This window comes from Gorilla gorilla, chromosome 23, assembly GCF_029281585.2.
Source record: "Gorilla gorilla gorilla isolate KB3781 chromosome 23, NHGRI_mGorGor1-v2.1_pri, whole genome shotgun sequence".
NCBI classification, from domain to species: Eukaryota; Metazoa; Chordata; class Mammalia; order Primates; family Hominidae; genus Gorilla; species Gorilla gorilla.
The window spans coordinates 28,833,383-28,850,691 of record NC_086018.1 but is presented as its reverse complement, the minus strand read 5'-3'; the positions used below and the strand labels follow the sequence as shown (position 1 = coordinate 28,850,691).

At 48.9% G+C, this 17,309-nt stretch overlaps 1 protein-coding gene across 8 annotated transcripts in view; it reads right to left on the bottom strand.

Annotated features, from left to right (window-relative positions):
* Positions 1 to 17,309, bottom strand: part of OSBP2 (oxysterol binding protein 2) — a 224,479-nt gene that overhangs the window by 87,999 nt on the left and 119,171 nt on the right. The window contains exon 1 of one of the 8 annotated variants that reach the window (XM_055374221.2): positions 5,188 to 5,523. The exons of the other annotated variants lie outside the window; for them this stretch is intronic. Coding sequence (XP_055230196.1) covers positions 5,188 to 5,266 — 79 coding nt within the window. The 5' untranslated portion in view covers positions 5,267 to 5,523. Of the gene's footprint in view, positions 1 to 5,187; positions 5,524 to 17,309 lie in introns of those variants that run through there. 8 annotated transcript variants of the gene reach the window in all.

Genomic DNA, 17,309 nt, shown 5'->3' with positions numbered 1-17,309 from the left:
CCTCAGGTTCCCCATCTGTACAATGATATGGCCAATGATTATCTTCCTTGCTACCATTGATTAAGCACCCTTCCGTGGGCCACGGGCTTCCCACTTTCCCCTTATTTCAAGCTGCAGAGGAGCATCACTCCTCCAATGAGGGAGCTGAGGTGACTTCTTCCATGTCTCCCCTAGGTCTCATTTGGCTCCAAGGACTGGACTTGTCCCATGCCCACGGGCCCATGGTTGCCTTGACAGGTTGACTCCTTGAAACCGTTCTTCTTGGCCTCTGTGCAAATTATGGCAGTAAAACGTCACTTCCCCAACAGGTCTGTTTGTAAAATAATGTGCATTCCTGTAAGGAGCCAGACTTATACTGGAGGAGATCGAAAGGATCCTACTACTAATGAGCAGCTACCATGTGCCAGGATGGGCAGGGGCTTCCATACGTATTGCTGCCATCATTTTAAGACACCAAGTAGAATTCTCACCACCTTAGGCCAAAAGCAAGTGGCCAGAGGCTCTGTCATGTTAGGTCTGCATGGCAGAAGGTACCGCTTCACAGTGAGTCACACCAAGTAACAGTGACAACTCGGTGTGGGAAGACATAAATGGGGTCAGCACTACCATGAGGCCTCCTTTCCACAAGCCACACACCACCTCCAGAGACAGCAGAGCTGTGCCCTCACCACTCCCCACTTCACATCCTTTCTTGCCCATCTGTCCTTTCTGATGCAACCCACTGGCAGGGCCCCTTCCTATATCTCACCCATCATGAGGTCCTGACACCTCGCTGAAACCTAACTGAGCATCCCCATCCTCACCTGCCACTTACTCATCCTCCAATACACAGCTGGGTGTCACCTCCTCCACTTACTCATCCTCCAATACACAGCTGGGTGTCACCTCCTCCAGGAAGCTCTCCAGGATCCCCCCACTCCAGGTTCACCTAAGAGACCCACTGTCCTGCTGGAGCTTCCGTGGTTGTTCCAGAGTTCCACAGTGGGACCAGAATGGAAAGGGTGGGGGCAGGAAAGACTCCAGCCTGAGTCAGGGGAGTCCCAGTGCACCAGGGGAGTGCACCAGGGGAATGCCCCAGAGGAAGAACAGGAAGCTGAGGCCCCCAACCAGAGAGAAAACACCATCCAAGGATGCTCCTTGCCCCTCAGCCTCAGATGGCCCTTCCCTTCGTTCACTTCCAGGCGGTGGGCTGGTTCCAAACACCAGTTAGACAAAAGTGCTGAGTGCTGGAGGGGAGAGGGTGGCATTAAGACACAGGTAAAACCCAGCCTCCATCTCTGGTAGCTTACAGCCTCTAGGAGGGTGAGACTTGCATCAAACAACCCAGTCCTGCTACAGAAGGTGCCCAGGAGAGGTCCGAAGGAGGGGGCACCTCCAGCCTTGGGAGGTCAGGGGAAACTTCAGGAGGAACTAGAATGGGCATTGCACCTGCAAGGATGAATTTATTATGAGGGAGGGGCAGGGAGATTGGGCCAAGTAGGCAGAGGTAGGCTGGAGTGGGCATGCTATGAGACCAGGCCCGAGGAGTGGCAAATGTGAATCCCTGGGAAACACGAGGCCACTCTGCAGGTGCAGGGAAGGAGATTAGAGCACAGAGCCAGTCCCTTGCTTCAGGCCTTAGTCCTTCCTCCCAGGAACCTCAGCAGATGCCAAATATAGACAGTGCACTTTGGCAAGCTGTCCCCTAAAAGTCCCCATTTGTGAATTTTTGAAGGACCCCGTGTCCTCCATCAATTCCCAGCTGAAGTTCCATGAGGCTCCTTCTCTGTCCTGGCCTTTAAAGACGCAAACACATCATCAAAAACAATAACCCCTTAGAACATTCCAGGACCTGGTGCTCACATCACAGCCACTCACAGAGGCCAATGCACCATTGCCACCAAGTTTTCTGGGGGTCTGTGCAAAGAACCTAACCGCCTGACCTGGTATGCCCACCCCTGATGGCCCGTGTTGGCTGCCATCACCCTGATCCCCTCCTGTTTCTGAGACACATCACCCAGTCAGCTGCAAGTTCAGCTCAGCTCTCTCCACTGGGAAAATCAGAGCTGGGCTCAGTATGAAGGCTGGCTTGTGGGCAAGCAGGGGTGCTTTGAGGCCGCAGACGAGAAAGTGATGACCTTGGCAGTACTATGGTCAGGGCCTGCTCAAGGCCACGAGACTCTGACCTCTGGTGAGCCCACCATGCCAGGGCGTGGGGTTCACATGTTCTGCTCTCATGACTTACGTTCCAACCAGAAAAGATCCATGAGTCCAACACAGATCTGTACATGTGCATATACACACAAGTGCACACATACAAAGGCAAAGGGGAGAATGGCCAAGGGCTGAAGTCAGCACTTACAAGAGAACTCAAGTGGGTGCTTCCCCCATTGTTGCCCACCAGTCTCTGTTTGAAGCACACAGAGACACAGATACATAGGTGATTGACAGACTGGTAGGCACAGATGCATAGTATCTCATTTCAACCTCCCAGCAACCTTGCCAGGTGAGTAGGGCTTTTTGTTTGTTTGTTTTTGCCTCCTGAGTAGCTGGGATTACAGGCGTACGCCACCATGCTGGGCTAATTTTTGTATTTTTAGTAGGGATGGGGTTTCACCATGTTGGCCAGGCTGGTCTCGAACTCCTGACCTCAGGTGATCTGCCCACCTCGGCTTCCCAAAATGCTGGGATTACAGGCATGAACCACCGTGCCCAGCCAAGGTAAGTAGGTTTAATGCCATCTTTTAGATGGGGAAACTGAGGATCAAAAAGGTAAGAAGTCGGCTGAAGGCCAGGAAAGCAGTGGGGCTGTGCTTTGAACATGCCATTGCCCAGGGCTCCTCACATGCTTAGGTCTGGGAGCAGGGTGGGGATCTGTTCTTCTGGAACCTCTTTCAATCCACGCTTCCCCTTGTTTGCAAGGGTGGGGGCAACTGAGAATCACAGACGGGCACAGACACACAGCCGAGCAGCAGAGTCAGGACAAGAAGCCAGGGCTCCTGACAGCCCAGCTATACCACGGGACCTCCAGAATAGAGGCCCATGTGATGCACCTCCATAAGCCCAGACCTTGTCCTGCTGCTGAAATGGGCACCACCTGGACCTCATCCCTTGGCATCCTGGAGCAGGCAGCAAGCCCAGCTCCCTCTTCAACTTGCACAAAGATGGGCTTAGGTGCATGATGCAATTTCATTGGAACCCTTTCCTAAGGGGAAATTTGTGTGCGGTGACACCTCACCAGAATACCCTTTGACGTGTATAAAACAGGAGGCCAGTCTCACCCTGTTTGCATGCTGGGGACGAGGACCCAATCAATTCCCATAACGATGTCAGGGGCTAGGCAGCTCCTACCTCCCAAAGCTGACCCCTAACTAGGCTTCCCACAACCCCTAGCTATGTATGTGTTTGTATGTGGAAATCTTATAAAAACTGAGATTTCCAGCTTCTCTTGAAAACACCCTTCTGGCCTTCCCAGGCCCACTTTCACACAGAACACCTGAGGGACAAACTCCCGTATTCACCCCTAGGGTCTCCGACATGGTAGCTGAGTTCTGGCTGCTCTTGACTGCTGCACTCGCTGCTGGGCCTCCTCCCTCTGGTGCAGCAAGCTCTGCTCCAGGCCCTGTTCTAAGCACAGTGCCCACCAACACACAACTTCCTGAGCCGCCTCCTCCCCAGGCTTGCTGTGCAGGGCAGGACACCAACAGAAGGATAAGACGGAAGGCTGGCCTGGAGGGGTCTGTCCGTCAAAAAGGTCACCCCGTCACTGCTCTCAAGATACAGCTGCTCTGGTCACACCTGAGGTTCCCTACAAAGGTGACATTCCTCCACAACCAAGCCAAGTGCTAGCAGACATCAGGTCCAATGCTCCTTGTTAACACTTCCAGACAAGGGCAACCAAGAAAATCATTAGATGAGCCAAGAGAAGAAAAACAATGTCTTTTCTTTTTAAAACTAACTCCAAAATTCTCCCTCGGAATAAATCCATCCAAACCGATAACAGAAACATCATTTAAATTTCGCGTAAAGAACATAACTGCTTTAGAAATGACGCTATATCCAAAATAAAAACTGGAAACTAAGACCAATCCTCTAAAACCAGAACACACACTTTGGACGAAATTTACTTGCAAGTTTCCTTAAAGGACTCTTAAGATGGAGGTGTAGTATCAACTCCTAATGAAATACGTTTCGTTTACAACTGCACACATCCTAAGACCTCATATGGTGTTTCAAGAGAACTCACGTGGTTGGATGGGATTCCTGGGCTGAGGCTTGCAGCCTGCAACTTCGAAGTCCTCTGGAATGGACCAAGGTCTTATGAAGCCATTAGCATAACCAGTAAGCAGGCAAAGTTAATTACAAGGTTTATTACAGATCAGAGAGTGCTGATTTCTAAAGGAGCTGTTTCTAATAAATTTGAGTTAGGTGAAATTGACCGCCTCTGTGTCTTTTAAGTCCACAAGGTTAAAGAATCCTAATTTTTCCGAGTTTCAGATGTTAACAGAAACACTTATCAAGGTAAATACAGCAAATTTCACTCACGCAAAATTTCCAATAAAGAAGGTTTCAAGCATCAGGAATTGCAGGCAAGAGCTTACAGAGTTTGCAAGTCTTCCATTTAAGACAGCTACGGTTTTCCCCCATGCTAGGAAGGGCCCTTGGGCTTGTGAGCCTGCACAGGCCAGGGCGGTCATTCAGGATCACCACGGGAGGGGGAGGGAGGGTTGCTCAAACCCAGGCGGCCACTCGGAGAATCAGGCACTGAGCAAAGCCGACACCACTGGTAGCCCCAGGACGAGGCCCTTGTGGGCAAATCAGCGACTCTACAGGGGCTCCAGGGGCATGCGGACCCCAGGCCGACTCTGGAGAAGAGGTAGATGGGTGGATAAAACACCGACCACCGCTTCCCCCTTCTTTTCGTAAAGATATAGATTATATTTCATTTTCTTTTTGCATAGGTTAATTAGACGGACAAGTCTCTAGCCGCAGCCCCCTCTCCAAAATGCCCCGCGCGTGAAGCAAGCTGGGAGCGCACGCCGGCGGGGTGCGGGGACAGGGGTTCCCTGAGGCTCCCCGCGCTCCCCACGCCGCGAGGGAGTGACATCAGAGGCTCCCGTGGATCGATCACGCAGCAAAGCCAGGCACCGGGCGTGCATGCGCGGGGAGCCTGGACTCCCTCCGGGTGGAAGCCCGGCAAGCACTAACCCTTCTTAAATTTATTCAGGCAGCCGGAGCTGCAGAAGGAGCGCACGGAGGCCGTGTCCCAGCAGCCGCGTCCCTTCATTTCCCGCGGCGGGGCAGCCTCCGATCGGCGGGGCGCTACATGGCGCCGGGTCCCGGGGGCTTGCACGGACGCGTGCACAGCTCGGTGGGCCGCCCGGCGGAGGCGGCGGACACTCGTGGGTCCCAGCGCCGCGTTACCACAATGCACCACTGCCGCCCGCCACCCGGTGCATGAGCGCGTTAACCCCGTCCGCGCCGCGGGAGCCGAGCCCAGCCTGAGCGGCGGTGCTGCCTACCACTTCCTCCCGCCCCAGGAGCGCGGCCTCGTCCCGCGCGTCGCCTGCTGGTCCGTGCGACCCCGCGGACGCTCATGCAGGCTCCCCACTTCAATGTCACATTTTAATGCGAAAATCCGAGCGAAAGTGCTGTCCCCTGCAGCAACAAGCTCGGCGTTGCTTTATCTCAAAGGGCAAAAATGCCCTTGAGAGCTAAGGGGCACGCGGGAAATGGGGATGGCCAGGGGCCTGACGGTGATTGCAGGAAATCGGGGTCACCTCTGAGACCCTCTCATCTTCTGACCCCGCTGCGGTGGCTGGTGCACCTGTGTCTGGCCACCTGCAGACACCTGGCCACCATGCGGGAAGAAGGCAACAGGCAGGGCCCCGGGGAGCTGGGCTCCCTTAGTTCTGCTGCCACAGGCCTGCAGGCATCTGGTCACAAGGTATTTGCCCAGGCCTTTGAACACAACTCCACTGTCCAGCTGCCCACAGGCATAACCAGTAAGTCGGCAAAGTTAATTACAAGGTTTATTACAGATCAGAGAACGCTGATTTCTAAAGGAGCTGTTTCTAATAAATTCGTGTTAAGTGAAATTAACTGCCTCTGTGTCTTTTAGGTCTACAAGGTTAAAGAATCCTAATTTTCCCCAGAGTTTCAGATGTTAACAGAAACACTCAACAAGGTAAATACAGCAAGTTTCACTCACAAAAATTTCCAGTAAAGAAGCGCCCACCGCCTCCGCCAGGCAGCCCACCGAAATCTCCGTGGGATGTGTGGTGGGCATCAGAAACCCAGCTGTCCAAATCTGAGCTTCCCTATCCCCGCACCCCCATCCCCCATCCACCGCCATTTGTACCACACCCTTCCTCAACCCTCCCCACCTCAGCTAGTGACATCATTTGGGTCAGAAACCCTGGAGTCGTCTGTGACTTCTCTGTCTCTTAGATCCACATCCAGTTGGTCAGCACATCATGATGGCTGTACCCGTAGAATACAGCCAGGATCCCTTGACTCTCACCACCTGCATGTTGTTTCTGGAGCCTGCTACGCCCTCATCTTGCCTGTGGACTCTTACACAATCTCCCTGCAAGTCTCTCTGCTCCCACTCTGGTCCCCACAGTCTCTGCACAATATAACAGCTGAGAGATCCTGTTCACTGTATGACAGACACTGACACTCTCCCACTCAGAGATCTTCAACTCCACACTTGGGCCTGCCCCACTCCTCTGCCGAGGCTCCCACTTCGCTCTGCCTTATGTATGTCTCATCTTTCCCACTGGACTACAGACTCTGGGCCCTGGGACTGAGTTTTAGCCACTGCTTCATCTCCAACAGAGCCCTACCTAACTGTGCCACCTTGCAGGAGCTCAAGCAAAGGAATTGATCAAATGTAATTTATTGAAATGGAATCCATTTTCACCAATTTAAAGCTTTTTCAAATACACGTCAAAGCTCCTGTTTTAACATCTAATAGACCCAGGGAAGGTGGTGCTGGGTCAGTAATTCCCTTCCAGGCCTTTGAAGCAACTGAGTACTTCTTTCACCCGGAGAATTAATCCTTAACAACTGAGTCAGATTCACTGGCCGGGCAGGCGGATAGAAAGCATTCAGCCATTCTGGGCCTTGGTTTTCTGGCTGCAAAATGAAGAGCACCACAGTGATGGAAATGGTCCTAGTGATAGAGTGTTGAGAACACCAGGCTGCATGCTTGACCTGCGTATCCTCATTTCATTCTCACAGAAAAGCCTTGTTTGATAAATTTCACCAACACCCTCTTTTACAGATGAGGAGACTAAGGCTCTGAGGTCAAGTGACTTGCCCAGGGTCACCGGCTTGGAACTGGCCTGGTCTGGCTGACCTCGGAGCCCACGCTCAGAGAACCATGCTCTGCAGGGTCCCTTAAAGAGATTACTGCGCCCTGGGCTCCCAGAGGCCTCATGAGAAAAAAGGGGGGGGGGTCTGGAATAGCGTTTTGGTTTGTTTTTAATTTTATTTTTAAAATTTTATTTTTTTTTTTAGAGATGGGGTCTTACTCTGTCACCCAGGCTCGAATACAGTGACATGATCATAGCTCACTGCAGACTGAAATGCCTGGGCTCAAGCAATCCTCCTGCCTCAGCCTCCTGAGTAGCTGGGACTACTGGGGCACACCACTGTGTCCAGCTAATTTTTATTTATTTTTATTTTTTGTAGAGATGAAGTTCTTGCTTTGTTGCCTAGGCTGGGCTGGAACTTCTGGCTTCAAGCAGTCCTCCTACCTCGGCCTCCCAAAATGCTGGGATTATGGATGTGAGCTACTGTGTTTGGTCAGAGCCGTGTTTTGAATGTTTTGGGGAAACGTTCAGAAACATACAGGCAATTTGTTTTTAAGGATTTGCGTGTGCAAGAATAAATCCAACCAAAGGTATTTAACCAGGCATTATGAGTATCGTGGAATCTGAAATCTGGAGGACTCTAATGCAGAACTGTGCCCTCTGTCCTAAAGGCTGAAGAAGAGGAGGGCAGAGGAGCTGAGTGCCACATGCCACCCTCACTGCTGGTGAACCCTGGTGTCACTGAACTTCTTTCTTAGCCCCACTGTCTATTCACTCTCATCCAGAGCCATGCCTAGCTTACAGCTGGGTAATTGAGAAGAAAGGGAACAAAACATACCCTGGAACAAAAGGAAAATGGTACAGAAAAAATAATTTTAAAAAATCATGTGGTCCCACTAAAGCAAACACACACACTATTTCTCTTTTCTATGTAATCATTTTACAGTATAAGTCACAATCAAAAAACTATCAGATTCTGCTCATGTGAAATACTTAAAAATCTACAACCTAGCTGAACAGGCAGCCAGAAGGGTGCCAACTCGTCCTTAAAGAAAATATATTAGCTGCAAAGTCTTAGTTGAATTAGTTTGTCAAGGAAGCCGAAGAGACTGAGCCTAAGATGACCGATGGGTTCTTCTAACAGCTCCACTGGCTGCCCTGAGTCCTGTCACAAAGTTTCCCTCATATAACCGTATGCATGAGTCTGAACCCCAGCCCCACTCCTGTGAGCCATCTATACTCATGCATCATGGGTGTCTTTTCAGAGTCTCCCTCTGTCATCCAGGCTGGAGTCCAGTGGCATGATCTCTGCTCACTGTAACCTCTGCCTCCCGGGTTCAAGCCATTCTCTGGCCTCAGTCTCCTGAGTAGCTGAGATTATAGGCATGCACCACCACGCCCAGCTAATTTTTGTAGTTTTAGTAGAAACAGAGTTTCACCATGTTGACCAGGCTGGTCTTGAACTCCTGACCTCAGGTGATCCACCCACCTTGGCCTCTCAAAGTGCTGGGATTACAGGCATGAGCCACAGCACCTGGCCCATGGGTGTCTTTTGAACAGGTCTAGGTTTGGGCCTCCAGCCCTACTCTTTGTGACCTCCTAAAACCAAGTGCACCAACTCTGAAACCTTCCTGAGGTTCACTTACCCCAAATATCCTGTGCTGGCAATCCCGGGGGCAGCTGCAACCCTCCAAACTCCTGTCTGACCCCGCATCAAACTGGTTGCTCTGTTCACTTTGAACTCTTTGCTTTCCTCCCATGTCTATGGTTACCACTTTCCTTGTCACGCCCCACCTGGGCTGCTGCTCCTGCAACAGCCTCCCTAGAAGCTGGGCTCCCACTTCCACTTGCTACCAGAACATTACTAATCAGACTCAGTTTCCTCTATGTTCCTTCCTTTGCTCAATAATGTGGCACACACACACACATTCAACAAATAATATTCATATTGATGTGGTTGTGTGTATCTGTTATTCATCCCAGTGCTGGATGGAGGCAACAGAGAGATATGTCCCCCAGGCACTCACGGCAGCCCCAGAAACTACTGCAAGGCCTTGGGGACAACATGGTAGTACATTAAGAATCGCAAGCACATCCACACCCTACAGCCCAGTAAGATGAACTGGACTCATCACAAGTGCAAAAAGTTCTGCACCCAATGCCATCTGTTGCAAAAATGAAGCAACCTAACTCTAACAGCAGGTGAATTTCATCAACTCTATTTCATCAACTTCATGGAATATCAGGGAGCTGTTTAGATTTATATAAGTGATAATGTCAGGGAAATAAACCATGCTAAAAAAAACGCTGAAAGGAAAACAGCAAATCACACAACATATTTGTAACTCTATGAAAAGTATGCATATACTGACATGTTAAAACAGTAGGACTGGCTGGGCACGGTAGCTCATGTCTGTAATCCCAGCACTTTGGGAGGCCGAGATGAGCAGATTGCTTGAGCCTAGGAGCTTGAGACCAGCTTGGGCAACATGGCGAAACTCCATCTTTGTAAAAACATTTAAAAAATTAGCTGGGCATAGTGGTGCATGCCTGTAGTCCCAGCTACTTGGGAGGCTGAGGTGGGAGGATTGCTTGACCCTGGGGAGGTCAAGGCTGCAGTGAGCTAAGATCAAATCACTGCGCTCAAGCCTGGGTGACCCTGTCTCAAAACAAACAAAAAACCCAGTAGGATCACAGGTGAATTTCCTCAAGTGTGAGCTTCCTGAGTGCCCTGAGCTTTCTTTCCCAGGGCCTAGCACACCCACTGTAGATTCCTATTTACTTGTCTATCTCCAACAACAGACTGTAAACTCCTTCAGGGCAGAGTTGGAGGCCTTTTCTCACTAGTCTCAGCCTCCAATGTGGTCTAGCACATGGTAGGTGCATGGGAATGAACAAATCAATCAAATTGCTTCATGAAAGCAACGTAATCACTCATCAAGAGCCCTTTTCACCCCAGCCTATCAAACCACATCACCCACCTGTCTTCCCAAGCCTTCCATCACTGTTCCCTTCTGTCTGCATTTCTGGTGCATTCCTCCTCACAACCCCCTTTCCCCTTTGCACCCCTGCCTCTCCCTTGATGATACCACACAGATGCCAGCACCAGCTTGGGAGTCCCATGGGAGCAAGATCCAGTGGTGGCCTCCTGACCCAAGTTGGCCACAGCCCTCAACCGCTGTGGGACTTGGGGTTCTTTGACTTCCCCCTCCTGGCCTTGGGCTCATCATTAATGAGGGGCAGAGGCCCACAGGGGAGAAGCAGTGACCTTCTCTGTGTTTGTCTGGAGAATCAGGTTCTCCAAGTGTTTGTGAGCCATACATGGTCCTTGTGGGGCTATCTTAAGAATGAAGCCGTTTAAAGCAGCAGTGTTCTAAGAATAGCCATTCTTAGATGCTGACTGCCATCCTCATTAATAAATGATCCTGCACTGAAGCCAAAGAATTAATTTGAGAGCAATTTGTGATAATGCGTTGCTAGGCAATTAAAAAACTTCCAAGGGAAAAAACTTTCCATTTATCATTGATTATTTTAGATCAGAAAAATGAAATGGGGGCTGAATACAGTGGCTCATGCCTGTAATCTCAGCACTTTGGAAGGCTGAGGCGGCCGGACCACTTGAGGTCACGAGTTCAAAATCAACCTGACCAACATGGTAAAACCCCATCTCTGCTAAAAATACAAAAATTAGCCAGGTGTGGTGCGTACACCTGTAATCCCAGGTACTTGGGAGGCAGAGGCAGGAGAGTTGCTTGAACTGGGAGGCAGAGGTTGCAGTGAGCCGAGATCACACCACTGCACTCCAGCCAGGGCAACAGAGTAAGACTGTCTCAAAAAAGAAAAGGAAAAGAATGAGGGAGAGGGCACCAAGGGCACCATTCAGTTTGAAAAAAGGGAAAAGCTAGGGGTGGTGCCTAGGCCTGACTGTCCACACGTGCCCTCTGCTGGTAGGGGCAACAGAAGAGACAGAGGCCGCCTCTCTGGGAGCTGAGCCTGGAAGGTTTTGCCCTGGAGCCAGCACGGGGTTGCACTGGCATCCCTGCACATGCATTTGGAAAGGGCGGCCTGCCGGTGGGCCAGGCTACCTGGAGGACCTGGATGGAGAGTTGGGATCAGTCCCGCCACGTGGGTCTGAGGAGATCAGCTTCTTCTCAGGCCCATTCTATTGCTATGTCAGTTATTAACCAAGAGGCCTTTTGCTTGTTGAAGTCTAAATACTACTTTCACCGACAGATTCCTCAAGATAATAACAGCGCTGGAATTCCCAAGGGATGACTACCCATTTATTTCGTCTTCAATGATTCTTTTTTAAAAATAAAAGTGACAACAAAAGGAATTGAAAATACAAATCTATTGAATCTATTGTAGAATGTTCCTCCTTTGTTGGTTATTAAAGCAACACCAATTAAAGCAGCCTTGGCATATCCTTATATAAAAGTTGTCAAAAGTGTATTTAATTATTTACAGCAAATGCCAGTGAGATTACAGTGCAGCTGACATGTTCACTTGTTGGCATGGGACACTGGTATGCTTGTTCCATAACATGATATTTCAGTTCATCAAGGCGCTGTGATGCTGCTGCAGCCCTTAACTCAGTAATCTGACTCCTGGGAATTTTCCCTCAGGAAATAATTCGAGAGAAGCAAAAAGCTTTCTGTACAAAGATATTTACTGCATCATTATCTGTAATAGCACAAATGGGAAACTCAAATGCTCGACAGCTGTAATGATTCAGAATATTAGAATACGGCAACTCAGTGGAATATTACACAGCCATTAAAATGAGCATGAAAAGATAGGGGATGGCCTTTTGGGCTAAGAAATTTTTAAAAAAAAGAAAAAAGAGAAAGATAGAAACTGTTAGCTATAATGTGGGGTGAAAAGGGAAGCGCATGAAGGGCCATTTTTAATATGATGCCAAACACAGGAAGTACAAGTGTATGTCCTGAGGGGAGATGGGAAGGTAACATGCAAACATTAAGAGCAGGTTTGTGAGGGAGTGAGATTACTGGGGAATTTCCTGCATTGCAAATGCTCTATCACACCATGCAGTCTTTCCCACTGCAACAGTAAGAATGTAACAAGCTATAATACATTCAATTAATTGAATTATTATGTGAAACCCTTTCCCAAGAGGACAGAGGAAGTACAGAAGATATCGAAGGAGTAGGTGTCCTGCCCAGGGAGTGAGAGTTATGAGGCCATGGGGTGGGGACACAGATGGGTGACTAGTGAGCAGGAAGTCAGGGTAGTGGAGCCCAAAGAGGTTTTTTGTTTTGTTTTGTTAAAAAAGACAAGGTCTCACTCTGTTACCCAGGCTGGAGTACAGCGGCATGATCACAGCTCACTGCAACATCTGCCTCCCGGGCTCAAGCCATCCTCCCACCTCAGCCTCCCCAGTAGCTGGGACTATAGGTACGTGCCACCATGTCTGGCTAAGTTTTGCATTTTTTTGTAGAGACGGGGTTTCACCATGTTGCCCAGGCTGGTCTCGAACTCCTTGGCTCAAGCCATCCTCCCACCTTGGCCTCCCAAAGTGCTGGGATTACAGGTGTGAGCCACCGTGCCCGGCCCAGCCCAGAGACTTTTAACACCAGTCAGGTCACCCAGAGCCCTGGGATTTGGAGTCAAACACAGGAGTCTGAGCTCAGATCTACAAGCTGCTTATTGTGACTGAAAGCAAGTACAGAAGCCTCTCTGAGCTTTACTTCCCAGATTCTCATCCAGACATGGTGCTATCTCCCTGTAATGGGTTGAAATGTGTCCCCCCAAAATCCATATGTTGAAGTCCAAACCCCCAGGATCTCAGAATGTGACTCTCTATGGAGATAAGCCCTTTAAAGAGGTAATTAAGATCAAACAAGATCATATGGCCCAGCACTTTGGGAGGCCAAGGCGGGCAGATCACCTGAGGTCAGGAGTTTGAGACCAGCCTGGCCAACATGGTGGAACCCCATCTCTACTAAAATACAAAAATAGGTGAGAGTGGTGGCATGTGCCTGTAGTCCCAGCTACTCAAGAGACTAGGCACCAGAATCACTTGAACCCGGGAGGCAGAGGTTGCATGAGCTGAAATTGAGCCACTGCCCTCCAGCTTGGGTGACAGAGTGAGACTCCATTTCAAAAAAAAAAAAAACCCAACGAGATAATATGAGTGGACCCTAATCCATATGACTGGTGTCTTCATAAGAAGAGGAGGAAATGAGGACACAAACATATACACAAAGGAAGGACCATGTGAGGACACAGCAAGAAAGCAGCCATCCACAAGCAGAGGAGGCCTCAGAAGAAACCAAACCTCCTGACACCTGGAACTTGGATTTCTAGCTTCCAGAACTGTGACAGAATCAACTTCTGTTGTTTAAGCCACCGAGGCTGTGGCATTTTGTGATGACAGCCCAGGCTGACTCATATACTTCCTTATGCAGAGCTGTGAGGATAGTATCTCCAGCACAGGCGGGCACTCAAACATCATCTGGGGCCGGGCATGGTGGTTCATGCCTGTAATCCCAAAGCTGAGGCGAGTGGATCACTTGAGGTCAGGAGTTCGAGACCAGCCTGGTCAACATAGTGAAACCCCGTCTCTACCAAAAATAAAAAATTTGCTGGACATGGTGGCATGCACCTGTAATCCCAGCTAATAGGGAGGCTGAGGCAGGAGAATCTCTTGAACCCGGGAGGCGGAGGTTGCGGTGAGCTGAGATCACGCCATTGCACTCTAGCCTGGACGACAAGAGCAAAACTCCATCTCAAAAAAAAAAAAAAGTCATCTGGGAAAAGTTAGGTAAGGGTCCCAGCACCAGCTTTCCCCACACCACTGCCCTACACAAGTCTGGTGCTAGAAGAGTCAATCTCAATGTCCATCAAGGAATTAATTTAACTGTGAAGATGTGAATGACTGTGAAGCCCCATCCATCAAAGACAGCTTCTCCGGTGATTCCTGTAATCACTGTTATCCCTGCAGCAGCTGGGTGAGGATGGGCAGGACAGACAGCATGACTATATAGCTTGCAAAATTAAAATTTACTGAAGTTGAGTTTTGTTCAAAGTCAAAGAGCAAGCAGAGACTACAGAAGGGTCAAGAATGCAACATTGTGGCTGGGCGCGGTGGCTCACGCCTATAATCCCAGCACTTTGCGGGGCAGAGGCAGGTGGATCACTTGAGGCCAGGAGTTCGAGACCAGCCTGGTCAACATGGTGAAAGCTCATCTCCACTAAAAATGCAAAAATTAGTCAGGCATGGTGGTGTGCACCTGTAATTCCAGCTACTCAGGAGGCTGAGGCAGGAGAATCGCTTGAATCTGAGAGGTTGCAGTGAGCTGAGATTGCGCCACTGGACTCCAGCCTGGGCGACAGAGCAAGACTCTGTCTCAAAAAAAAAAAAAAAAAAAAAAAGAATGCAACATCGTAAGCCTCCAAGCTCCATTTTCCCCCTACTACTAAAAAACAAGCCTCTGATGGATAGACATGACAATATAAACATTTAGAAATTCCACAGCACCACAAAAACAGTGAAAAGATAAGCAACAATGAAAAAATGCTCGCAAAATATATAACCAACAAAGGAGAAATAACCATAGCTAGAATAAACTTCTACAAATCAACAATTAAATCCACAAATATCCAGAGTAACAATGGCAACAAATATAAATATACAAGTCACAAAATACACACGATGGGTAAATAAACAGATAAGAGTAGACACAGTCTCAGTGAGAATAAGGGAAATGCAAAATAGAGCAAGGAAATGCCTTTTCATTCACCCATCAGAGTAACAAGGAGTAAAAAGAATGATGGGGTGGCCTCTGTGGATGATACACACTGTTGGATCATATCAATTTATGCATTCTTTTTGGCTGACAATTTTATAGCATCTGTTGATACTTATCAGGTGCATCTCCTTGTAACATAGCAATTCCACTTCTAGAAATCTATGCAATGGAAAAACTCACACATATGTAAAAGATGCATGTAGAGGAAGATTTGCACAGCACTTTCTGGAATAGTAATAACATGTGAAGAATCTATTGTTCATCAAGAGGAAAATGATTAAATACATTATAATACACTATGGAATTCTACGCTGTTCTTTAAAAAATGAGGCCAGGCGTGATGGCTCAAGCCTGTAATCCTAGCACTTTGAGAGGCAGGTGCAGGCAGATCACTTGAGGTCAGGAGTTTGAGACTAGCCCGGCCAACATGGTGAAACCCTGTCTCTACCAAAAATACAAAAATTAGCCAGGCATGGTGGTGCACGCCTGTAGTCCCAGCTGCTCAGGAGGCTGAGGCAGGAGAATCACTTGAACCTGGAAGGAGGAGGTTGCAGTGAGCTGAGATTGCGCTACTGCACCCCAGCCTGGGCGACAGAGCGAGACTGTCTCAAAAATAAAAAAATAAAAAATAAAAATGAGAAGGCTGGGTGTGGTGGCTCAACGCCTGTAATCCCAGCACTTTGGGAGGCCAAAGTGGGAAGACTGCTTGAGGCAGGAGTTCAAGACCAGCCTGGGCAACATAGCAAGACCCTGTCTCTACAAAAAATAAAAAATTAGCCAGGTGTGGTTGCGTGTGCCTGTAGTTCTAGGTATTTCGGAGGCTGAGGCAGGAGGATGCCTTGAGCCAGGAGGTCAAGACTGCAGTGAGCTATGCTTACACCACTGCACTCCAACATGGGTGACAAAGCAAGACCCTGTCTTTAAAAATAGGGCAGGCGCGGTGGCTTATGTCTGTAATCCCAGCACTTTGGGAGGCCGAGGTGGGCAGATCACCTGAGGTCAGGAGTTTGAGACCAGCCTGGCTAACATGGTGAAACCCCGTCTCTACTAAAAACACAAAAATTGGCCGGGTGTGGTGGTGGGCGCCTGTAATCCCAGCTACTTGGGAGGCTGAGGCAGGAGAATCGCTTGAACCTGGGAGGCAGAGGTTGCAGTGAGCTGAGATTGCGCCATTGCACTCCAGCCTGGGCAACAGAGCAAGACTCCATCTCAAAAATAAATAAATAAACAAACAAATAAATAAATATAAATTAAAAATAAATTTAAAAAATATAGCCACGCATGGTGGTGCATGCCTGTAATCCTAGCTACTTGGGAAGCTGAGGCACGAGAATCTCTTGAACCTGGGAGGCAAAGGTTGTGGTGAGCTGAGATCGCACCACTGCACTCCAGTCTGGGTGACAGAGCAAGACCCTGTCTCAAATAAATAAATAAATAAATGAATAAAATAAATAAAAATAAAAAAATAAAATCAGAAACTAAAAAGAAATAAAAGAGATGTATTTGTATCAACATGTAAAGATCTCCAAAATACATTGATAAGGAAAAAAGCAAGCTCCTAATCAGTATGTACAGTACAATCTCATTTTTATATATGTATGTGTGTGGGGGGGTTGTGTATACTTATATGGCTTTGTAAATGCATGGGAAAAGATCTGGAAAATACCAGTACTGACAAATTGGTGAGTATATCTCTGGGGAGATGAATGAGATGGGGAGGGGTCATGAAAGATGACTAAATTTTATGTTATAAATTTTAGAATCTTGAAATATTTCACAATCTTGTGTTTCCTAACTAAAATTAATGTCTCAACAAATTACAATTGGAGAGAGTGTGCCAGGATCAACTCCGGCTCACGCTGAAACCTGTGATGCGCTACGAGTGACTCTCTAATGGTGGAAGGTCAGGCATATAGAAGAATACTCCTTGGGTGAGTTTTTGGGCAGGAGGGCCCAGAGATCACATCAGAGAAGCCACCGCATCAGTGCACACAGACCAACCTGGCAGGCAGCAATCAGAGAGGGGCTGGATCATTTGGCGCACCCGTGGCACAATTCCTATGAGGCGGAGGAGCAGAACCGCCCATGGTGATGGGCCCTGCAAAGAATGGACACAGCTGCAACCAGGTGTGGGGGCAGGGGCTCAGGTATAGTACCTGTCTTCTGGCCAGGCTGCAGGCCTCACCTCACCCTCTGCAGCCAGGCTTCTGGCAGAAGCTCATGGCCATGGACACCAGTG